The sequence below is a fragment of the Prionailurus bengalensis genome, chromosome E4, assembly GCF_016509475.1.
Source record: "Prionailurus bengalensis isolate Pbe53 chromosome E4, Fcat_Pben_1.1_paternal_pri, whole genome shotgun sequence".
NCBI lineage: Eukaryota > Metazoa > Chordata > Mammalia > Carnivora > Felidae > Prionailurus > Prionailurus bengalensis.
In genome coordinates this window covers 23350697-23376486 of record NC_057360.1, presented here as the reverse complement: position 1 = coordinate 23376486, position 25790 = coordinate 23350697, and the positions used below count along the sequence as shown (strand labels likewise).

Here is a 25790-nt window from a genome sequence, read left to right as displayed (position 1 = left end):
ATGGGTTGAGAAATGCTGGCCTTTTCTCGTGTGAGGGTTCACCGTGGCAGAGACACGTCATGTGACCCAGGAAGGAGCAGGCCCCCAGGACTAAGAAGTGCTCTTGTGTGAGGCAAAGGCAGCTCTCTGTCACTCATCATCCCATGACTGGGTGGACTATCAGAGCCTCTTAGTCTGATGTTTTGTGTGGCCCCCTCTCTGAAATGTTCTATTCTTTGGAGCTTCTGCACCAAGTTAAGTTGCAGCCACCCTCTCTTCCCACCTCTGACATTGCCTGAGGCTTCCCTAGTAGGGGGCTGTCAGCAGTAACGGGCACCAATGGCACAGTGAGAACATTTGAGGAGGCCCACAAGTCGACCTAGACAATCTGAAATTTTCTGATTAACTCTTTGCATTGTGCCTTAGATTTGGTTAGATCCAGTCTCTTTCTTTAAACTCCAGAAAGTATTTTTTACTGGGGACAGAGTGAGAGGATGGTAAAATCTGTTGCCTTGTTCTTGGGAAGGCAAATAAGTCTTTTGAGTAGGGAATGCTAAAAAGGATAAAACACTATTTGTGTGAAACTTAAACCTTTTCGTTTCCCATAAAATGTGTTCCAACTCTTACCTACATCTTGGAAATACCTGATAAGCATTTGTGGTGTCATGGACAATGTGGGGATCATAGGAATGTTTTGAGCTGGGAAGATAGGAGAGACGTTATCTATATCATGTTGTCTAAGAAGAAAATTCCATTCTTTCCTAATCTAATCACAGCTCCCCTTATTCTTGTTAAAATTGTAAGAAAATGAAGGCTAGTGTCTAATGAATTCTAACACCATTCTAGGTGCCTTATGTGTGTACATTATTTTTCATCCTTTAAAAAAATTCCGGGAAGTAAGTCCTATTAAGATTCTCATTTTCCAGATGAAGGAAGTGAGGCACCAAGGGGTCCTCAGCCTCCCAGCCATTGAATGGCAAAGCCAGGATTTGAACCTGCACAGTCTGGCTCTGGAGGCTGCATTCAACCAGCCAATACCTTCCCTCATAAATTACTATCTAAGATGGGTTAACATGTTCCCAACTATCTTATAGTACTAAAACAAACATCTGTAACTTAAATATTATGCTGCTGTCATATTGGAAAATATCATAAACTTCTTAACATCACTTGTAACAAGATTTACTCGACTTTATAGGATTTATTTGATGTTACCTTTAAATGAGTTTTTTTTTTTTAAACTGGAAAGCATTCATTGACTCAGTATTTAATGTTCTCCTTCCAGATATAAAGCACAGAGTCTGTGGGGGGAGAAAATCTTTCTGATAAGAGGTAAGATATGCACACAAATCATCATAAAATAAAGGGGAAAATAAATGCCATCAGAGAAAAGCAAATAAAGAGCTATGGGAATTCAGGAAGGGAAAGATGCCAGATTTAATGACCTTAAGCTCCAAAGAGCATCCCATCTTCTTGAGTTTCCATTATCACAGCTGCTGTGTATGAACTATGATGACATCTTTGAAGGCATAATAAGGAGCAGTATTATTAATTAGATAAGAATTAGAGAGCTGTTATTAATGAGAATTAGAGAAGTTATTAGTAATTTAGCATTTCTTGGTCATGAGGTAAGATTAATTGAACTTCAGTAAAAATTTATCCCACTTAATATACTCTGACTACTCTTTTCTGACAAATCATGTTCCTCATTTCCCTGAAAATATTGTCAAAATAGAATCCTGAATGAAATCAGTGCCTAACACAGTGCCTTGTACTAAAAGGTACTTAATAAATACACATTCACTTGTTTGATGACTACTTATTTAAACCTGCCTCTAGCCCTGTGTGCACATTTGAGCATAAGCTTTAGTACACATCATTCTCAATAGTTATCCTCTTTTTTCTTCAGCATACTTGATCTATCGTTCCATTTATTCATTAGTCATTCAACAAACATTTTTTTTTCAGAAGTAGTAATCTGGATTGATGCTTTTATTTCTTTACAACTTGAACAATTTATTGGAATGTGGTGCCACTCACCAAGATGGAAACCATAGGATGAAGGACAGCTGAAGAGAAGGGGGATAGATGATAAGTTCATTTGGGACATGATAAGTTTGAATGGAAGGTGCCTGTTTGACATCCAAGTGAGGAATACAATAAGCCGCCAGATGTGTAGGTCTGGAGGGAGAGAGAGAGACAGAGACAGAGAGAAAGAGAGAGATCCAGGTTAAGTATAAAAGGGAATTATTAAGCACCATGGGAGGAAGTTAAAGCCATGGAAAAATTGTTCTTAATCTCAGGGGTAAGAACCCTTTGAGAATCTACCAGTTGTCTCAGTATGTCCATGTAATCCTAAAATTATATGTGACAAGTCCTCCCCCTAGAATGTATTGCAGCACAATATCCGAGAGGTTCATGACTCCAGCAAGGCTAAGAATGATAGGTGACAAGAGAAGTTTCAGGAAGGAACGTTGGGGATCTCCAAAATAAGAAGTGGAAGAAGAGTAGCAAAGAAAAGAAAGCCAGAAAGCAAACCACGGGTGAGTCACTGAAGTCAAAGGATGAGAACGTTGGAAGGAAGGAGTAGTCAATAGTGCCCCATGCTGCAGAAAGCACTGAAAGGTCCTTATCTCACTAGCAAATTCCCTAAGGTGGGTTCTGTTGCAGTGGATATTCAGCACATGTTTACAGAAAAATTATATCCATTAAATAACTTGAGAGGAGTGAGGCAAAGTTAATAAAGTGATATGCCAGTGGCATATTTAATTAGGTTTGCCTTTACATTAACAAGTGAAACACACAGGCAGTTAGACGGTAGCACTAGTTAGGTCATCTTATAAAGTCTCCCTAGCAGGCTTCTCTATGGTAGAAAATGGTTCACCAGCATCACTTAAACCTTCCCATTGGCCTGAAAGGGAAGGAGAGGGAAGAGGGGAAGCAGTTTCCTTTATAAAGGATGTGACCAGGAAGGTGCACACCTCACTGATGCTCACATCTCATCGGAAAGGAATTAATCAATTGGTCACACCTAGCTGCAAGGAACGCTGAGATTTTTTTGCTTGTAACTGGGCAGCCATGTGTCCAGATTAAATTCAAGAGATTGTACAACTAGAAAGGAGAAGAGGCTAACAAATATTGGGAAGTCTAGCTTTGGTGTTTTTACAGTCATGATCACACTTCTACTGAAGATGCAACTATGAGTTTTGAAATATTTATGGACTCCTAAAATGGGTTAACTGGAAAATCTGTTCCATTTTACTTTTAATTTTTCTTATTACATATAACTTATGTAACTTAACTCCTTTTTTAAAAATTTTATTTATTTATTTACATATTTGTTTATTTTCAAAAGTTTTATCTATTTCTTTTGAGGGAGAGAGAGAGAGTATCCCAAGCAAGCTCCATGCTCAGCACGGAGCCTGACATGGGGATCGACTCCACCCTGGGATCATGACCCAATGTGAATCAAGAGTCACAGGCTTAACCGACTGAGACACCCAGGTGCTCCTTAATTTTTTTAATTTAAATTCAAGTTAGTTAACATATAGTGTAGTATTGGTTTCAGGAGAAGAATTTAGTGATTCATCATTTACATATAACACCCAGCGCTCATCCCAACAAGTGGCCTCCTTAATGCCCATCACCCATGTAGCCCACCCCCCTACCCACCTCCCCTCAACAACCCTGTTTGTTCTCCATATTTAAGAGTCTTAAATTTTTATATTATTTTTTGTCTGTTTTTGTCTTATCTTTCTTTCCCTTATCCTATGGTCATCTGCTTTGTTTCTTAAATTCCATATATGAGAGAAATCATATGATATTTGTCTTTTTCTTAGCATAATGCACTCTAGTTCCATGTGCATTGTTGCAAATGGCAAGATTTCATTCTTTGTGATCTCTAAGTAATATTCCATCACACACATACACACACACACACACACACACACATATATATATATACCACATCTTCTTTATCCATTTGTCAGTTGATAGACATTTGGGCCCTTTCTGTAATTTGGCTATTGTTGATAGCACTGCTATAAACATTGGGGTGCATGTGCCCCTTCGAATCAGTATTTTTGTATCTTTTGGATAAATACCTAGTAGCGTAATTGCTGGGTCATAGGAGAGCTCTATTTTTAATTTTTGAGGAATTTCCATACCGTTTTCCAATGTGACTGCTCAGTTTGCATTCCTACCAACAGAGCGGAAGTGTTCCCCACCTATAAAATTCCTAAAAGCTATAAATAAGTAATAGGATCTCTTTGGAGAAGTGTTAAAACACATCATTATTTTGACCAAGCTTTGGGGGAATTTTACAGTTATAGAGGTAGCCCAGTTTATGACTTTATCCTTTCTCCTCTGGGTAAGATGCATAGAGATAATGTGCCACTGGAAATATTACAAAGCAGCTTCCCTTGAGACTACTTCAACCCCATGGTGATAAGCCACAACTAGTAAGCGGTAAAAGCTGTACTACAGTTGTCCCTTCTTATCCATGGAGGATATGTTCCAAGACACCCGTTGGATGCCTGAAAACCTGGATAGGACCAAACCCTATATGTACTATTTATTTGATACACACATACCTGTGATGAAATTTAATTTATAGGTTGGTCACAGTAAAAGATTAACAACAACAATAATAAAATAGAACAGTTATAATAATCATACTGTAATAAAAGTTATGTGAACGTGGTCTCCCTCTCCCTCTCTCTGTCTTCTTCAAGATGTCTTATTGTACTGTACTCACCTTTCTTTTTGTGATGTGAGATGATAAAATGTCTATGTGATGAGATGAAGTGAGGGGAATGAGCCAGGCATTGTGATACAGCATTGGGCTACTGTCAACCTTCTGACCATACAACAGAAGGAGGATCATCTGCTCTGGACAGTGGTTGACCACAGGTGACTGAAACCACAAGAAATGAAACCACAGACAGGAGCTACTACTGTATCGGTAATTGCGGTTGCTCCTGGAATAAAAGAATGGATAAAATAGCAAAATATACTAGGACTAACATGAACATACTAGAGGGTTGTTATTTACTGTTTCACTTTTGGAACAGTGGAGTGTTAGAAGTTCATAAGGAAACTTAGTGCTTTGCAAAGTTATTTAATTTACTTAATACTAGATTTTGGTGAGAAAGCAGGGAAATTATGAGAGCAATCACCCAAGGAAGTGTGAATGTTCACCAGTTAAACAGAAGTGTTTTCCGATCACTTCCATTCCTCTAATATGCCAGGGAAGCTGGATTTTGGAAACCATTTGTGTGCATTTATGAAGTTGGTTCTTTTTTTTTTTTAACTCCCAGAAATCTGATTTGTGTTTTCATTAATGGCTATTCTAGAACTGTGCTGTTCAATATGGTAGCCACTAGCCACATGTGGCTATTGAGCACCTGAAATATGGTTACTTCATAAATGTAAGTATATACTGGATTTAAAAGAGTTATTATGAAAATATAATGTAGAATATCTGATGATTTTTAACATTGATTACATGTTTATGTGATAATATTTTAGATGTATTGTGTTAAAATATATTATGAACACTAATTTTGCCTGTTTTCACTTTCTTTAATGTGATAACTAGAAATTTTTAATTACATTCTGACTCATATCATATTTCTGTTGGATGGTGCTGATTTAGAAGCTGCATAGGAGAGGGGTGCCTGGATGGCTCAGTTGGTTAAGCATCTGACTTTGGCTCAGGTCATGATTTCAGGGCGCATGAGTTTGAGCCCCACATCAGGCTCTGTGCTGACAGCTCAGAGCCTCGAGCCTGCTTCAGATTCTGTGTCTCAGTCTCTTTGTGCCCCTCCCCTGCTTCCACTCTGTCTCTCTCTCTCAAAAATAAACATTAAAAAAAATTTTTTTAAATGTAGTTGCAAAAACAAAACAAAACAAAACAAAGCAAAAAAGGCCCTCTTTTTCCAGGCTTGAATTGACCTATTTTATGGCACATAATCCTAATAGAAAATTTACAGAGTTTTAAACCTAAGAGTTTTTTAACCTCTCCACCCTGTACTCTCTCATACCCCAAATCAATGCAAGGACACTGATAGTGTATCCCAGAGTCACTGATATTGGGTTGAAAAATTTCTAATGATGGATGTCTTTAATACTCTGTGTGATGATCTTTTCCATTTATGGACAGTCTCAACTATCAGAAACCCTTTATAGTGGGAAGAAATTTGGCTCTCTGTACTTTCAATTTCTAAGACTTTTTCCTTTAGCATAATTAAAATATATCAAATGCTTCTTGCCATATGAGTCTTACCATTTAATGCAACTTAAAAACTTCCAGGTACTGTGTAAGGAACTTCACAGCTATCATGCTCTCTCATCTAACCTCAGTTCAAGTCTGCTCCTCCCCAGGGCAAACAGAATAATTCCTGTTCCTCTTCCTTGTTTGACACATTTCTCATTTGTCAATAGAAGCTCTTTTATCAAATATTTGTTCTCCAAAACTCTGAAAATACAATTTATGGATAAAAGCAAGAGTTATTTTAAGATGAAAATATTCACTAAGAACTGACCTCTGAAAAAGTTAGTCTGCACTCAAATATCATTTTTAGTTTAATACCGGTGTCTCTAGAATAGAGTAAGTTCTTTGAGAAAGAGTGATTTAAATACCAAAGGATTGAAAAGTACCAGGGGAAATTTGATGAAGCCCTTCAAAGGATGATTTTTTATGATAGTGGAGCAAAATTCGTATGATGTGGATTGTCTCATACTGCCAAACAATTTTTTGTCAGGAAAGTTTTTACAAGCGAAAAACACCACCACACTTGTATGATAGGTATGGCCTATCACATGGCCCAAAGGTTAGATGAATGAACACATCAGGGAATATCTAGGACTGTAAAATTTATAACCTGGAAAATAGGATCCTGTATATTCTTGAAATTCTATTACACCTTTTCAATTCTGTATCCTACAATTTCGAGAAGAAAAATCCCAAATCATTACCCTTTTCTCCCTTCCCTCTTGTATCCTCTTGATGTTTTTAAGTACCTTATGGTACCTTAAAAGGCCTTTGTAGTGATTTGAATGATGGCCCCCAAAAGATACGTCTATGTTTCACCCCTGTAACCTTTGAATGTGATCTTGTTTGGAGATAAGGTCTTTTCAGATGTAATTATAGATCTCAAGGTGCAATTATCTGGGTGGCCCTAAAGCCAATGACAAATGTCTCTATAAGAAACAGAAGGGAAGACTGAAGCAGAGATTACAGTTAGGCAGGCACAAGCCAAAAGCACCACCAGAAGCTGGAGGAGGCAGGGAAGGATTTGCCCCCAGGTGGCATTACAGGTGGAGAAAGATGGAGTGATGACTTTCGGTTTCTGTAGTTTTGTTTTTTTGTTTTTTTGGTTTTTTTTTACCTATTTTTTTTTTATTTTTTCTGAAATTTATTGACAAATTGGTTTCCATACAACACCCAGTGCTCATCCCAAAAGGTGCCCTCCTCAATACCCATCACCCACCCTCTCCTCCCTCCCACCCCCCATCAACCCTCAGTTTGTTCTCAGTTTTTAACAGTCTCTTATGCTTTGGCTCTCTCCCATTCTAACCTCTTTTTTTTTTTTTTTCCTTCCCCTCCCCCATGGGTTCCTGTTCAGTTTCTCAGGATCCACATAAGAGTGAAACCATATGGTATCTGTCTTTCTCTGTATGGCTTATTTCACTTAGCATCACACTCTCCAGTTCCATCCACGTTGCTACAAAAGGCCATATTTCATTTTTTCTCATTGCCACGTAATATTCCATTGTGTATATAAACCACAATTTCTTTATCCATTCATCAGTTGATGGACATTTAGGCTCTTTCCATAATTTGGCTATTGTTGAGAGTGCTGCTATGAACATTGGGGTACAAGTGGCCCTATGCATCAGTACTCCTGTATCCCTTGGATAAATTCCTAGCAGTGCTATTGCTGGGTCATAGGGTAGGTCTATTTTTAACTTTCTGAGGAACCTCCACACTGCTTTCCAGAGCGGCTGCACCAATTTGCATTCCCACCAACAGTGCAAGAGGGTTCCCGTTTCTCCACATCCTCTCCAGCATCTATAGTCTCCTGATTTGTTCATTTTGGCCACTCTGACTGGCGTGAGGTGATACCTGAGTGTGGTTTTGATTTGTATTTCCCTGATAAGGAGCGACGCTGAACATCTTTTCATGTGCCTGTTGGCCATCCGGATGTCTTCTTTCGAGAAGTGTCTATTCATGTTTTCTGCCCATTTCTTCACTGGGTTATTTGTTTTTCGGGTGTGGAGTTTGGTGAGCTCTTTATAGATTTTGGATACTAGCCCTTTGTCCGATATGTCATTTGCGAATATCTTTTCCCATTCCGTTGGTTGCCTTTTAGTTTTGTTGGTTGTTTCCTTTGCTGTGCAGAAGCTTTTTATCTTCATAAGGTCCCAGTAGTTCACTTTTGCTTTTAATTCCCTTGCCTTTGGGGATGTGTCAAGTAAGAGATTGCTACGGCTGAGGTCAGAGAGGTCTTTTCCTGCTTTCTCCTCTAAGGTTTTGATGGTTTCCTGTCTCACATTTAGGTCCTTTATCCATTTTGAGTTTATTTTTGTGAATGGTGTGAGAAAGTGGTCTAGTTTCAACCTTCTGCATGTTGCTGTCCAGTTCTCCCAGCACCATTTGTTAAAGAGGCTGTCTTTTTTCCATTGGATGTTCTTTCCTGCTTTGTCAAAGATGAGTTGGCCATACGTTTGTGGGTCTAGTTCTGAGGTTTCTATTCTATTCCATTGGTCTATGTGTCTGTTTTGGTGCCAATACCATGCTGTCTTGATGATGACAGCTTTGTAGTAGAGGCTAAAGTCTGGGATTGGGATGCCTCCTGCTTTGGTCTTCTTCAAAATTCCTTTGGCTATTCGGGGCCTTTTGTGGTTCCATATGAATTTTAGGATTGCTTGTTCTAGTTTCGAGAAGAATGCTGGTGCAATTTTGATTGGGATTGCATTGAATGTGTAGATAGCTTTGGGTAGTATTGACATTTTGACAATATTTATTTTTCCAATCCATGAGCAGGGAATGTCTTTCCATTTCTTTAAATCTTCTTCAATTTCCTTCATAAGCTTTCTATAGTTTTCAGCATACAGATCCTTTACATCTTTGGTTAGATTTATTCCTAGGTATTTTATGCTTCTTGGTGCAATTGTGAATGGGATCAGTTTCTTTATTTGTCTTTCTGTTGCTTCATTGTTAGTGTATAAGAATGCAACTGATTTCTGTACATTGATTTTGTATCCTGCAACTTTGCTGAATTCCTGTATCAGTTCTAGCAGACTTTTGGTGGAGTCTATCGGATTTCCCATGTATAATATCATGTCATCTGCAAAAAGCGAAAGCTTGACTTCATCTTTGCCAATTTTGATGCCTTTGATTTACTTTTGTTGTCTGATTGCTGATGCTAGAACTTCCAGCACTATGTTAAACAGCAGCGGTGAGAGTGGGCATCCTTGTCGTGTTCCTGATCTCAGGGAAAAAACTCTCAGTTTTTCCCCGTTGAGGATGATGTTAGCTGTGGGCTTTTCATAAATGGCTTTTATGATCTTTAAGTATGTTCCTTCTATCCCGACTTTTTCAAGGGTTTTTATTAAGTAAGGGTGCTGGATTTTGTCGAAGGCCATTTCTGCATCGATTGACAGGATCATATGGTTCTTCTCTCTTTTTTTGTTAATGTGATGTATCACGTTGATTGATTTGCGAATGTTGAACCAGCCCTGCATCCCAGGAATGAATCCCACTTGATCATGGTGAATAATTCTTTTTATATGCCGTTGAATTCGATTTGCTAGTATCTTATTGAGAATTTTTGCATCCATATTCATCAGGGATATTGGCCTGTAGTTCTCTTTTTTTACTGGGTCTCTGTCTGGTTTAGGAATCAAAGTAATACTGGCTTCATAGAATGAGTCTGGAAGTTTTCCTTCCCTTTCTATTTCTTGGCATAGCTTGAGAAGGATAGGTATTATCTCTGCTTTAAACGTCTGGTAGAACTCCCCTGGGAAGCCATCTGGTCCTGGACTCTTATTTGTTGGGAGATTTTTGATAACCAATTCAATTTCTTCGCTGGTTATGGGTCTGTTCAAGCTTTCTATTTCCTCCTGATTGAGTTTTGGAAGAGTGTGGGTGTTCAGGAATTTGTCCATTTCTTCCAGGTTGTCCAATTTGTTGGCATATAAGTTTTCATAGTATTCCCTGATAATTGTTTGTATCTCTGAGGGATTGGTTGTAATAATTCCATTTTCATTCATGATTTTATCTATTTGGGTCATCTCCCTTTTCTTTTTGAGAAGCCTGGCTAGAGGTTTGTCAATTTTGTTTATTTTTTCAAAAAACCAACTCTTGGTTTCGTTGATCTGCTCTACAGTTTTTTTAGTTTCTATATTGTTTATTTCTGCTCTGATCTTTATTATTTCTCTTCTTCTGCTGGGCTTAGGCTGCCTTTGCTGTTCTGCTTCTAGTTCCTTTAGGTGTGCTGTTAGATTTTGTATTTGGGATTTTTCTTGTTTCTTGAGATAGGCCTGGATTGCAATGTATTTTCCTCTCAGGACTGCCTTTGCTGCGTCCCAAAGCGTTTGGATTGTTGTATTTTCATTTTCGTTTGTTTCCATATATTTTTTAATTTCTTCTCTAATTGCCTGGTTGACCCACTCATTCGTTAGTAGGGTGTTCTTTAACCTCCATGCTTTTGGAGGTTTTCCAGACTTTTTTCTGTTGTTGATTTCAAGCTTCATAGTATTGTGGTCTGAAAGTAAGCATGGTATAATTTCAATTCTTGTAAACTTATGAAGGGCTGTTTTGTGACCCAGTATATGATCTATCTTGGAGAATGTTCCATGTGCACTCGAGAAGAAAGTATATTCTGTTGCTTTGGGATGCAGAGTTCTAAATATATCTGTCAAGTCCATCTGATCCAATGTCTCATTCAGGGCCCTTGTTTCTTTATTGACCGTGTGTCTAGATGATCTATCCATTTCTGTAAGTGGTGTATTAAAGTCCCTTGCAATTACCACATTCTTATCAATAAGGTTGCTTATGTTTATGAGTAATTGTTTTATATATTTGGGGGCTCCGGTATTCGGTGCATAGACATTTATAATTGTTAGCTGTTCCTGATGGATAGACCCTGTAACTATTATATAATGTCCTTCTTCATCTCTTGTTACAGCCTTTAATTTAAAGTCTAGTTTGTCTGATATAAGTATGGCTACTCCAGCTTTCTTTTGGCTTCCAGTCGCATGATAAATAGTTCTCCATCCCCTCACTCTCAATCTAAAGGTGTCCTCAGGTCTAAAATGAGTCTCTTGTAGACAGCAAATCGATGGGTCTTGTTTTTTTATCCATTCTGATACCCTATGTCTTTTGGTTGGCGCATTTAATCCATTTACATTCAGTGTTATTATAGAAAGATACGGGTTTAGAGTCATTGTGATGTCTGTATGTTTTATGCTTATAGTGATATCTCTGGGACTTTGTCTCACAGGGTCCCCCTTAGGATCTCTTGTAGGGCTGGTTTAGTGGTGACAAATTCCTTCAGTTTTTGTTTGTTTGGGAAGACCTTTATCTCTCCTTCTATTCTAAATGACAGACTTGCTGGATAAAGGATTCTTGGCTGCATATTTTTTCTGTCTAGCACCCTGAAAATCTCGTGCCAATTCTTTCTGGCCTGCCAAGTTTCAAAAGAGAGATCAGTCACGAGTCTTATAGGTCTCCCTTTATATGTGAGGGCACGTTTACCCCTTGCTGCTTTCAGAATTTTCTCTTTATCCTTGTATTTTGCCAGTTTCACTATGATATGTCGTGCAGAAGATCGATTCAAGTTACGTCTGAAGGGAGTTCTCTGTGCTTCTTGGATTTCAATGCCTTTTTCCTTCCCCAGTTCAGGGAAGTTCTCAGCTATTATTTCTTCAAGTACCCCTTCAGCACCTTTCCCTCTCTCTTCCTCCTCTGGGATACCAATTATGCGTATATTATTTCTTTTTAGTGTATCACTTAATTCTCTAATTTTCCCCTCATACTCCTGGATTTTTTTATCTCTCTTTTTCTCAGCTTCCTCTTTTTCCATAACTTTATCTTCTAGTTCACCTTTTCTCTCCTCCGCCTCTTCAAGCCGAGCTGTGGTGGTTTCCATTTTGTTATGCATTTCGTTTAAAGCGTTTTTCAGCTCCTCATGACTGTTCCTTAGTCCCTTGATCTCTGTAGCAAGAGATTCTCTGCTGTCCTGTATACTGTTTTCAAGCCCAGCGATTAATTTTATGACTATTATTCTAAATTCACTTTCTGTTATATTATTTAAATCCTTTTTGATCAGCTCATTAGCTGTTGTTATTTCCTGGAGATTCTTCTGAGGGGAGTTCTTCCGCTTGGTCATTTTGGATAGTCCCTGGCGTGGTGAGGACCTGCAGGGCACTTCCCCTGTGCTGTGGTGTATACCTGGAGTTGGTGGGCGGGGCCGCAGTCAGACCTGATGTCTGCCCCCAGCCCACCGCTGGGGCCACAGTCAGACTGGTGTGTGCCTTCTCTTCCCCTCTCCTAGGGGCGGGATTCACTGTGGGGTGGTGTGGCTCCTCTGGGCTACTTGCACCCTGCCAGGCTTGTGATGCTGGGGATCTGGCGTATTAGCTGGGGTGGGTAGGAGGGGCAGGCTTAGATCGCTTCTCCTTAGGTGATCCACTTCAGGAGGGGCCCTGTGGCAGCGGGAGGGAGTCAGATCCGCTGCCGGAGGTTTGGCTCCGCCGAAGCTCAGAGTTGGGTGTTTGCGCGGAGCGAGCAAGTTCCCTGGCAGGAACCGGTTCCCTTTGGGATTTCGGCTGGGGGATGGGCGGGGGAGATGGCGCTGGCGAGCGCCTTTGTTCCCCACCAAACTGAGCTCTGTTGTCAGGGGGCTCAGCAGCTCTCCCTCCCTTTGTCCTCCAGCCTTCCCGCTTTCCGAGCAGAGCTGTTAACTTATGACCTCCCAGACGCTAAGTCGCGCTTGTTGTGGGAACACAGTCCGCCCGGCCCCTCCGCTTTTGCAAGCCAGACTCGGGGGCTCTGCTTGGCCGGCGAGCCGCCCCTCCGCCCCGGCTCCCTCCCGCCAGTCCGTGGAGCGCGCACCGCCTCGCCGCCCTTCCTACCCTCTTCCGTGGGCCTCTCGTCTGCGTTTGGCTCCGGCGACTCCGTTCTGCTAATCCTCTGGCGGTTTTCTGGGTTATTTAGGCAGGTGTAGATGGAATCTAAGTGATCAGCAGGATGTGCGGTGAGCCCAGCGTCCTCCTAAGCCGCCATCTTGCCGCAACTCCTCGGTTTCTGTAGTTTTGAAGAGACAGTTCAATAGACTTGTCAATTCTCCTCTTTTTTAGCCTAAGCTAGTGTGGGTAGGGTTTTGTTACTTGTCTCCAAAAAGCTTTGACTGAGACAAGAAGATTAGCACTTGGTAACTAACATCTTATTGGTGCATCTGAAGTACAGAGAGAGGGGCACCTGGCTGGCTCAGTTGGAGGAGCATGCAACTCTTGATCTGTGGGTCATGGGTATAAGTAAATTTAAAAGATAAACAATAAAGAAATATATATAGGGGCACCTGGGTGGCTCAGTCAGTTAGGCATCTGACTTCGGCTCAGGTCATAGTCTCACGGTTCGTGAGTTTGAGCCCTGTGTCGGGCTCTGTGCTGACAGCTCAGACTCTGGAGCCTGCTTCGGATTCTGTGTCTCCTTCTCTCTGCCCCTCTCTCGCTCTCTCTCTCTCTCAAAAATAAACACTAAAAAAATTTTTTTTAAAGAAATATATATATATGTATTTATGTATGTATGTGTATATGTGTGTGTGTGCATACATTTATATATGTATGTATACTTTTCTTATAGAGGGAAAAGTACTGTGAAACAAATCTAAGCTAAGGCCTAGGGATGGGAGTCAAAAGTCCAGGTAAATAACAGAGGAGAAGAAAATGAACTTTACAATCTCACAATCAACTTCCACCTTAGCAGTAGTTTAGTAAGAGGTAGGCATGAAATTTAGTGCATAATCCTTGTTCTCAAGGATTTTACTATAACACTGCTGATCTGGAACTAATATTTTTCCCAAATAGATTCCTTTTTTAATGTTTTATTTATTTTTGAGAGAGCGCAAGTGGGGGAGGGGCAGAGAGAAAGAGGCACAGAGGATCTGAAGCAGGCTTTGAGCTGACAGCAGCTAGCCCGATGTGGGGCTTGAACTCACGAACCACAAGATCATGATCTGAGCCAAAGTCGGACACTTAACCTAATGAGCCGCACAGGTGCCCCCCGAATAGATTCTTGATGGCAGCTATGTATAATTTATAAAGGGTCACCTGTTTTAAGTAAGTGGAACAAAGTTAACTACTTCCAGGATAACTATTACATAACTAGGAGTGAAAAAAATATTTAAAGGAGTGTCTCTCCCATTTTTATGGGTTTACTAAATTTTAAAGAGTAATTATGAGATTGTCTTGTTCATGTAGATGTGTTTAAAATTCTCTGTGTTCATGTATTTAACCTCATCCCCTTCATGGACTCTATCAACTTTATCTTCAGGTGCTTTTTACCCACTGAGAGAGTTTCCATCTGTGGTTTTGATCTTGAAACCACTATTTTTCAGAGAATCAAAAAGGACCCATTTACACATCAAGGGTTATTCAGGCTTTTCAGACTTCAGATAATAGCTATATGCTGTGTTTTTCACAGCGTGTCATGTTGTGCTTTAATGAGTGTGATCTCTTTTTGTATTTGGAATTTCTTAAGGCATATCAAGCAAGCAGTAATGGGCTTAAATAAATTAAGTTGTCTTTCATGTTAGACCTCTTGGAGGATTCTTCAGTACTATATGGCTGAAAATAGAACCTAGATGTTCCTAACTCCCCACCAGGAAGTCCGTTAGATCTTGCTGTGCTCAGGTGTTTGGCCCTCCATGATGGGAAGAAAGTGCCAGCAAGGTGATCTGACAGATGCCAGGGCATCACCACAGGAGTTATGGTGAAGAAGATTTGAATCGAGATCAGAACCTCAAAGAAGCAGCAGAGCCCTTCAGAACAGTACTCATCAAATGGTTATTTTAGGGGATAGTTTTAACTTGGCAAAGGTTTCTTGTGAATTTTTCCCTTTTGTTTATATATCACTCCCTATTATACAAGGTTGTTAACAAAGGATACACCCAAAGAATCCCTTAACTTACAGGACTCTAGAAAAAGAGGATCCTTTTGCCCAATTTAAATTAAAATTTAAAATATTTTAAAACATTCATGTTTTCCTGATTTGACAGTAATATATCTTCACTGTGGAACATGAGGGTCAGGGTGGAGGATACAAAGAATAATAATAAACATTTAAAATCCCATCAGCCCAAGCCACTGTTTTCATTTCAGCCAAATTTCTTTCAAGCTTTTTTTTTTTTTTTTGCCTATGCATATGTATTTAATCTTCTTGAGGTTTTAAAAAAAGTTCAAAACCATGGCTAAGCCTTTTCCACATTATTGCAAACTATTTGTAAACAATTCTTTCCAAGGTTGGTACACCCATATACGTTAAGAATAAAATAGCTCAGCTGAGAGAATATTTAAATTGTTCTTCTTGGTGTTTTGAAGTTCAGTGCAGCTATGAGTTTGGAGACCTGCAGATAGAGAGAACAATCCTTTCTCCTCTCTCTTCTTCCTGCAGTTTAAATGGAGACTAAATCTGCTTTATTAGCTGAATGATGTAGGCTGTACCTTGTTGTGGAGCTTCTTGCCAGAGATGATGGTGTTCATCTTTTCCATGTGCTTGTGGTATGGAAGTAATTGCCAGGCACAAGTCACATTTCTCAATGATGGTCTAAGCTACCATATTCATGATGGGGTATTAGCTCGTGTTGGTAATCATCCGGCCAGAAACATAATTTTATTGTATTTTATTTATTTATTTTTAAATTTTTATTTGCTTTTGAGAGAGAGACAGAGAGACAGAGTGTGAGCAGGGAAGGGGCAGAGAGAGAGGGAGACACAGAATTCGAGGCAGGCTCCAGACTCTGAGCTGTCAGCACAGAGCCCTACGTGGGGCTTGAACCCACGAACTGTGAGATCATGACCTGAGCCTAAGTCAGATGCTTAACCGACTGAGCCACTCGGGCACCCCCAGAAACATAATTTTCATGACTGTTCTATCAGTCCGGCTTCTTGGCTACCACTCTACCTAATTAATTAAAAATTTAAATATGATTAATAATATAGTAACATTGTTTGGTGACAGATGGTGACTATACTTATCACAGTGAGCACTGAGTAATGTATAGAATTGTTGAATCAATGTTGTACACCTGCAACTAATATAACTTATGTTAATTATACCTCAACAAAAAATAAGTACAATTTAAGAGCCATGTCACATTAAAAAAAAGAGAGAAGAATTTGGGGATATTTATTCTGGGAAGTGATATCAGTTGTTTGGAGATTAGAAATCTGTCATGAGGAAAAGAGCTTAGAATACTGCATACAGCCCTGATGGACTGAATGGGCCCCATGGGATAGAAATTATAGTTGAGGATGTTAGTGGAGAAAAAGTGGGGAATGAAAGAGTAAAATCTTTGCTCTCGAAGCATCAGAGCTGTCTGAAAATGGAATAATCTTTGGGGGATAGTGAGCTCCCCATCCCTGGTGGATGGCCACTTAGCAGGAAGGTTTGAAAGGGGAAATGCCACTGGCATTTCCCAGTGCTATGGGTGCATTTGCACTGGGTGAACATCAGGGTATCTTCAACCCTAACCATTCGTGATTCTATGAATATATTGAATATCTGGACATATAGGGCAAACTCCCTCCCCTCCAAAAGTTGCGAGTCAAAACACTTGGGAAATCATTAAAAATTTCTTGGTGATGCATAATTAAGTGCCAAAATCAATGTTGTTAACATAACAGCCAAAAGAATCCCGAGTAAGGCTTGGAGTTGATGCTAGAAATGGAATGTAAGTCCTGATGTGGTCCCATGTGTTAGACAGACAGAAAAGAAAGAACATTCTTGGTGAGATGGTACACTACAAGATGGAGAGTAAAAGCCCCAGATCTTTTATTCAGCCTTCATTAAAATTTGGAGGGGAAAAACAGTCATACATCACAACAACAATATTCTAGCAAGAAAACTAGAGAGGAAAACTCTGATAGAACTGCTTTTATTTTTCTTATTTTTATTTTTTTAGAACTGCTTGTAAAAATGTTATATCCTGAGGATCATATTTTAATAGGAAAAGGAGAGGGGTTAGGAATATTTATAAATCAGTTACCTTAGAGTTACAAAGAATAAAGGTAGGACAAAGGTTTTATGTAAGATTTATCCTTATTTCTTTGGTGGCAGGGAATAGAATTTCTAGCTAGTTTTAAATTTTTTGTTTCATTTGTTTTACTTTTGAGAAGACAAGAGTTTCCCCTCAAAAGTGGGAGTGTGTTTATAATCATTTCCCAAGGATTGCAACCTTTTCTGAAGGCTATGATTGTTTGCTATGGAAAACTGTGTCTGTTATTGCCATGTTTGTTGTAGAGAATTGTGCTTCTTTTTCTGAGGTTATATACTACATTTGTCACAGGTCAAATTTCTCCCTTTCCTTGAGTTAATTAACATGTTGATCATGACCACTGATCTTGTTATATTTGATCAAAGCAGCATATAAACAGTGTGAATTCTGTTGCTAAGATAGGGAGAAAAATCCCTTTTAGACCTTTCTCCTTACATGGTTTATAAGTTTTAAAAACATATTTTTTAATAGAAGATGAATTTTCAAAACCAATGCAAAAATCAAGATTCTTTGATAGATCAAAGGATTGGAGTTGGGAGACCTCATATTTTGTTCACCTAATGGTGAGTGGGGTTGGAACAGCACATAGGTGTTGGGGAAGTATGTGACAGACACAGTGTTGTCTGTGTGAGCGTTTATGGTTAACATAATACAGAAGCAAGGGTATGGGTTTTGTACATAGTACAGGAGTCATTTGAATCCTGGTGAAGTAGGCTGATTGCATTGATGGCCCCAGTTAATGGCTTCCCTGGACTCATGCCCAATACAATGTGACTTTGTAGCTCTTCCCATACCTTGAATCTTGGCCAGTCTTATGACTTGCTTTGACCAATAGGGTAAGGCAGAAGGGATGTTGCACCAGTTCTGAGCCCAGGTCTCAAGAAGCTTTTGTTTCCCCTCCTCCTCCTTCTTCTTTTTCTCCTCCTCCTCCTTCTTCTACTTCTTCTTCTCCTCCTTTTATTTCTCCTCCTTCTCCTTCTCTCTCTCCTTCCCTCTCTCTCTCAACCTTGCTTTTACCACAAGAATGAGCCTGAACCAGTCTGCTGAAGGATGAGAGACCACATGGAGTAGAGCCCAGATGTCCCAAACCCCACTGGGCAAGATTGACATACAGCCAGCCTCCAAACATGTTGAGAGGGCCATCCAAGATCGGAAGAACTATCTACTGATTCCTGGCTTGTAGTCTTCTGAGCAATAATAAATGATCCCTATTTTAAGCCACTGAGTTTTGCAGTGGTTTTGTTTTGCAGCAATTGCTAAACGATGCACCTGGTTCAATTAGTTACTCGCTGTGTAATCTTCAGGAAGTTACTTCTCTGAGTCTCATTTTGTTCATATGTGCTTAAATATCTATTACAAATTATCTCTTTTAATCATCATCATAACCTTGTGATGTGTGTGTTATCATTCCCATTTTACAAACTGATTTTATAAAGTGTAAGTAATTAGCTCAAGTTCACACAGTAAGTTGACAGCCATACAATTTTCTCATAAAGTCAAATTTATAAGCAACCTTAGTGGTGAATTCTAAAAATGTGATCTGAAAGGTGGAGAGGCTCATTTATATGTAAGAGTATTTCGCTTAAGTTGAGTAATACAACTCGTCAGGGCAAAAAAGACAACCCACCGTCTGAATGCAGTAGGTGTGGGCGCTGATTGTTTTGTCTGCCATTCTGTTCCCAGGGCCTAGCAGAGTCCACAGCACATTAGTAGATATCAAAAAAATATTTTTTTGAAAAAATTACTCCATGAATGAATCCTGATGGTACATGGAAAACATCATTTATTCTAGGGCCTGAATCAAAAATTCATGGGTTTAACTTGAAGCCTCCAACAGATAGAAATGAAAATACCATCCTTTTTCCCCCGCATGATCTCTCTCAAACCAACGTACAAAAAAACTGTCCCCCACGTGATTCAGGAAGCAGCATAGAATGTGGGAGCAAGGAGGGAAGGGGGTTTTAAGTGTTATCTACCAAAAGCCACCCCTTAGCTTGAAAATCACTTCAGTACCTTGTAAGAATTCCCCAACACATACACCCACTTTCCTACCCCAACAGTTCTACTTAGAATTGCTAAAGAGAGGCCTCACTACTACATGTGTGTATCCCTTTGTGTAGAGACCAGAGGGGGAAATTAATAATCCATTAATTTGGATTCCATGAAGTAAACCACAATGGATCTGCAGAAGGTGTGGATCAGCATCCAGAGAGGACTCAAGATTCCTGAAAAGAGCAGATAGGGGTTGATGGAAAGGGGTCTTGATAAAAATTTTCTTCATCTGTAGGCTGCTAGAGTCTGGACTTTAGTCCATGACAGGGAAGAAATAAAAGCAGGAAATAAAGGGCAGTCTCAATAGGTTCAACAACCAAATCTCAAATTGCTTGAGTAGAGTCTTTAGTTGCCCTTTATCTGTGCTGCCAGAACGCTTCCTCCTCTGCCTGCAGAACCACCACTTGCTTCTCAGTCTTCCCAACTGGACTCAGTTCCCTAAAAGCAGGGACCACAGCTTCTTTCCTGCTCCTTGCCCAACCTCAAGAGGAAGGCTTGCCCGAAGGCAGATGCTCTCCATGAATTAGTTGGGCATTTGCTCATGTCTCGCAGATTTGGGTAAAAGCCAAGAGTAAACTTCTTTTTACCTTGCTGACCTCATAGGGACCTCAGAAAATCCAGTGGAGGTTAGTGTTCTGAAAACTAGGAGTGCTTCATATTAGCCAGCTTGATTTGGGGGCAACTTGGCTCTGATGTCCTCTCCCAGAGTGACAGGTGTGCACAAACACAGGATGAAATTCCATCACTAAAACAGAACTATCTCAACAGGCCGAGGGTGAGTAAAGTTGCCAGCTTCTTACACCATTGCTGGGATTGGTGATATTTATTCATTCAACATTTATTGAGCACTTTCTGTACACAGGGAGGTATGCTCTGTTGGGGACACAAAGACTGAAGACAGAGAAGGTAGATGGCTGTGGTAGAGTAAGAGAAAACAACCAGAAGTGGGCAAGTAAATTAGGGTGACAGTTCAGCAAAGTGTTATCGTGGTTGTGGTGAGGGTGGGGGAAGGTTTGTCCTGACATATCCTGACTCTTACAGGAAAAGTGGGCATTGGCCAGGTTGACAAAGAGGGGCAGAAGTTCTTGGAAAGGGGAAGACTATGGCGAAGGTTGAGAGGTGTTTTACACCAGGCAAGGAAGCAAATACCCATTCTTGGCTCTCCCTGGCCATGTTTACCCTGAGAACTTGAGTTTGGGGATGTCAGGGACATATCCATCATGTTCACCTCTGTTTCTCCAGTACCCACTAGAGTGCCTACATATAATAAATACAGAATCATTATTTTTTGGATGAATTAATTCATGGAGGAATGAGCAACTGTGGATATTGGTGAGTAAATATTATTTTATGCATGACTGTAGAAAGAATGAATGTTTTGCTTAGTGTTACCCATTGCAGATAAATTTGTTTGAACAGTAGTTCAATTACATCAAGAGTAATTGCCCATTATTACAGACATAGAGAAATTATTCCTAGAGAAATAAGCCTAATTTTCAAAGCATAATTACCTCTGACATTAAGTGACTTCTCTGTGGACTCCTTTCTGACAACAGAAAATGAAAAGTTCCATAATACAGTAATAGTGACTCACTCTTCCATCTGAGGGTGTTACTCCCAGCTCGAGTATGACGTTTGCTTAAAAGATGAAACCACCCCCATTCTAAATAAATATGACATTTGGACAAGTCTTCAAGGATGAACATTTTATTGGAATATAGGCACTTGGCAGAGTAAATATGTGGTTACAAAGTGCTTTTAAGTTTATTTGCTTTATATAGTGACCAGAAAAACCCATCCACAGTGTAGATTTTATTCTTGAAGTTACAGACTTCAGAAGGCAGGTCCCCAAACCCTGGGTAAAGTAAGAAGACACACGTAGCTGACTTTTTTTAACCTACTGAATCTGTATTGCTTTAATCAGTAATGCCCTTCCCCTCCCCATAGTAAAATTGCTATGTAGCATATAGCATTTAGCACTTTTTATAAAGAATGAAAATCACACTCATCTGGCAGAACTGTGAAACCCTTTGAAATCACCGACTCCAGTCTGGAGGGTCACAAAACCAGACTTGAGAATCTTTGCAATAAAATGTAGAAGATCAGGCCCAAAGACCTGCAGTTCCTCACACTCAGCCTCTTTATAAAAGCTTTTGGACAGGTCGGAATCTTATCCTTGTGGTTTCCAAAATATTTTTTTTTGAAAAGAGAGTTTTCTCTGCATGACTCAAGGCACCACTGTCTCCACTCTAAGCTGCAAAGGAAAAAATGACAAGCCAAATTTTTTCAAGGAAAACATTCTCTTTGTAAAAGGTCAATAGTAACATAGCTGATTTAAAGTCATGGGATTTTTGCCAAAAACCATGTCCTGAGGTTTTATGCATTTCTAATGGATTTGCCCATAGGAGAGATCCCTAGAGCAGCCTGCAGAAGCCTTTCATGCTGCTCATTTAAATTACAATAACCTTGCTCTAACCTGGAAACCACTGAATCAACATGAACAAGTCTACTAAAAACAAGACAAGCTCATAGTAACATGGAGCTATGCCATTCGACATGTTGAAATGAATAAGGAATATTTTTAACGAACGTTAGTTTCCTGTTCCACCTTCAAACAGAACAATCATCCCGCTTAATCTAGTGGACTTGTCTTTTGTGAAATCTGTACAGAAAAATTATTTGTATTGTCAGCTATATCCTCCCAGCACCCTCTGGCCTACAAGATGGGTAAAGAGAGGTCACTGATGTTCATCCATCCAATGCAGTGAGATGTACTTTCTTTAGGGTTGGAAAAATCTCTTAGTTTTCCGAGGGGTCCAAGAAGCCCTGAGGTGAGCAAAGGGAGGAAGGTGGGAAGCTCCAGCATGGGCTCGTACCTCCTTGCTCACTGACGTCTCCTGGAGAGAGAAGGGCAGTCCCGGGTGGGGCTGGGCACTGCTCCTTTGGCTCCTGGCCTTACTGGGCAGCACATCTGACCATCTGGCTGTCTGCCTCTTGGACTTTGGACTCGCCTTAAGGGAAGACTCCCCAAGGGCAAAAAGTCCAATTAAAAACGTCTCCCTGCCTGACAGCAAGCCCCAGATAGCCCCGGCACAGCAGCGTGGCGGGTGTTCAGTTCTCACATTTCCTGAGCAGCTTGACGCGTGCCAGTGCTTATGCTCAGCACTAGGGATATGAAAGTGGCTTGAGAAGGCAGTGAGCCGTTACTCAAGGCTGTGTCTCCCTAGCAGGAAGCACACATGATTAATAAACCCCAGTTTCTGTCCTTGAGCAGAGGGGCCCCCGGAAGAGACGGGAAGTAAATAGAATTTCAATACTCTATGCTAAATGCAAGGATATGAGTGAACACTGGGTACTGCAGGGGACCAGGGGAGGAGTGGCCTCTGCCTTCTTTCCCTACAAGGAGATCCTTCATAGATGTGAAGATCTAAACACTCTAAGAGAAGTTATAATGATTCAATATGAGAATATAGTTATACTGATTATTCTTCATTCTTTGTGACGTAGAAACCTAGAAATTCTTCCTGGGGAGGTGGACAGAGCTATATTTTAATTCCTGGTTAAATAGTTAAACTGTGGGATAAAAGAACTGATATAAATTTGCTGATGATGATCAAAACAGGCTTTTAGGACAGCATGTTGGGATCTAATGCTAAAATTTATGCAAGGAAGTATCAACAGGTAGTTCCTGGGCCAGAAGCTTTTAAAAAATAACATGGTATTTTCTTGAAGATTAGAACACATCTTTTTAATCTTTTGCAAGTAAGTCCTTTAACATTAACAGTTATCATTGGTCATGATCCATTGAGAAGATGTATCTGTGTCTATTTCCATTAAGGTATAAGTTCTGGGAGAGAGGAACAGAGTCTTTTTCACTACAGCATCTCCAGTGCCGGGGACATAATTGGGACTCAGTTAACTTGCTGCATGATCAAACAAATGATTTCCACTTGGGGTGACATCTTTGGAATTTGATATTGTACAACTTGGCTTTTCTCTTTCTCTCTTTCGCTCTCTGTCTGCCTTTCTTTTTTCTTCTCTCTCCTTCCTTCCTTCCTTTCTTCCTTCCTTCCCCATTTATTCACCTTATTCCCCTTCTGGGAATGAACCAGGACTGCTGAATGGATAGACAGAAAGTTGTCATGGTTTGAAAATGGACATATTTTTTTTTCTTTAAATTCCCATAGGCCTTTTAATTTATGCTAGACAAAGCACCTTTATCTTTTCTTCTTCTTTTTTGTTATTACTATGCCTAGCACAGCACGTGGCATACAGTAGCTTTCAAATAATGCTTGTTTAATTGGTAGTCTTTTACACTCGGTAATTAGCTAAGCTCTCTCTGCACATTCTAAGACTAATTTGGAATGCTTTCAGGCTTACACATGCCAAGGAAATTTTCTTGCCTCATCTGAATTTCCCCAAAAGGTGATTAATTAATAAGAATCAACACGATTAATTAACAAGACATTGATAGCGGAATTAGTAACAGGCTCAGACAGTCCCACAGACCACAACGTTCCTCTGTTTCTGCTCAGCTCCCCATGGGCTCTCTCAGGCATAATGTCTCAGGCGCTGTAGGACTGCCCACAGCAGGGTGACCAGTGCTCGCCACCTACCCTTTCCTGCGATCTGACTGTGGATGAATGCTGAGTCCTTCGGGGACAGTGAAGTGGGGATAGTAGACGGTGAAGCTGGATTTACAGTATACATTTGCATTCTTACCCAAAATTAAAAAGCCTTAAAGTGCATTAGAGGAAAATGTGCAGTGTATTGGCAACCGTGCTCCCACTGTTTCCTTCATCTTTGCTGGAACACCACTGCTTCCCTTAGACACCCTCAGCTGCCTTTCACCCCAAACACTCCATCACTTTGTAATTCCTATTAAAATGCTAATGCAGTAATTCATGGTAGAACTGTTCAATTCCACAAAGGTCTGCCTCAGTGCACATGCCCGGTGTGCACAGCCTCTGGTTTCATTACACACACTAAGTACTTAATTTTGTTTTTTTGTTTGTTTGCTCTTTATGGTAACAACTTGCGTGTAACCCCTAAGCGTACCCATAACCATTAACCTCTGGCTGAGTTTGTGCAAAGAAAATACTTATGCCAAATTGCCCCTTTCACTCTTCTGAGGGTTGCCCTAGGGTACTCTCCCCGACGTCTTGTGAATCTAGCGGATCGATGTTTGGAACATTCTCCACCACCCACTGACACTCATGAACACCAGCAGCCTGAATCTGCTCTGTCTCCACACTGGCAGCAGCCTGGGCCATGCTGCTATTCCCTCCCACCGCTTCTTCCACAGAAACCTGGCTCTCACTGGGGCACGTGTGGTCAGCCCTGGCAATGCAATCTGCTTGCTGCCCGGCCTCACCCTCCACAGTGGATACAGCCTGGGCCTCCAGTCTGGAAGCCCTGCCTGTGAGCTCGCTCTCAGCGGGCTCCCCGGCCTCTGCTTGCTGCTCTGTGGGGTCTGGGCGGCTGTCACCCTGGGTGAGCCCTTCACAGATCAGCTGAGCCTCCAGAAATCCCCCCAACTCCACCCTGCCAGCCTCCGCCTCCGGAGGGGGAGAATGGGCCTCCCTCTCACTGACTTCATTCTCTTCACAGCTGTGTTGGCTGGAGGCAGCTGCTGGACCGGCCTCTGTGTAGATCTGAGTCGTTTCCTCTAATTTTTCAATTTCTTGGGGAACAAGGGTCTCCTCGTTTGTATCTTTTTCAATCTCAAGGGTGGCAGATTCCACTGGTACCTCAATGGTCACTGTCAACAAATTTCTGAGCTCCTTTAAGGAGCCTGAGGCAGAGCTGGATTCTGGCTTTTCGCAGGTGGGCTCTCCACCCTCAGGAGCCCCTCCAAACTCCAGCTCTGGTGAGCATGTGCCCAGGGCTCCTGCCATGTCCTCTGCAGCCACAAGATCTACGACAGGGCCATCCATGCCTGCAATAATCACCTGTCCGTTCTCACCCGGGGGAGGGTCAGGTACAGGAAGAGAAAGGCTTTCTTCTTTGGCCAACGGACTAGGGACCCCAGGCTGCTTCTTTTCCCCTGACTCCTGGAATACTTCATTACTCAGGGTCTCACTATCTGAAACTCCTGGCAGAATGGCTGAGGCTCTCCTGGCAGGGCTGGCCTGGTTTGACCCTGCAGGGGTTTTTAGATCAGTTAAGCTGGACACGCTTTCACTGGGCAAGGCCATGTTGTCTTCAAATAAGTTGTGTTTCTTCAGGATAGCAGCTTCCTTTATCACTGAGAGAGACCAGAACACAAAACATGACATTAACACTCTGCCCTGGCCACCCTGGGGTTTCTGATTTTATCCAGAAGCCAAGCTTCCTTCCCAGCTTTTCTGGCTATCCACATACATTTCTCGACTTCAAATTCCAGTTTTTGTTCACCCTCTTCCAGCTGTCCTTCCCTGACGACCAAAAGCCCACAAACTCATTCCAAACTCTGGACCTCTGTAGTGTTCATTC

General features: G+C 40.9%; 1 protein-coding gene and 1 long non-coding RNA gene across 2 annotated transcripts in view; one reads left to right on the top strand and one right to left on the bottom strand.

Annotated features, from left to right (window-relative positions):
* Positions 1 to 18485, top strand: part of LOC122475801 — a 28803-nt gene extending 10318 nt beyond the window's left edge. The window contains exons 2-3 of the long non-coding RNA XR_006295310.1: positions 1265 to 1311; positions 18288 to 18485. This is a non-coding gene — a long non-coding RNA (uncharacterized LOC122475801). The remainder of the gene's footprint in view (positions 1 to 1264; positions 1312 to 18287) is intronic.
* A 2522-nt stretch (positions 18486 to 21007) lies between these two features.
* The window catches only part of NIBAN1 (niban apoptosis regulator 1), a 152272-nt gene continuing 147489 nt past the window's right edge, over positions 21008 to 25790 (bottom strand). Inside the window, exon 14 of the mRNA XM_043568867.1 lies at positions 21008 to 25563. Within this exon, the coding sequence (XP_043424802.1) occupies positions 24437 to 25563 (1127 nt within the window). The 3' untranslated portion in view covers positions 21008 to 24436. The remainder of the gene's footprint in view (positions 25564 to 25790) is intronic.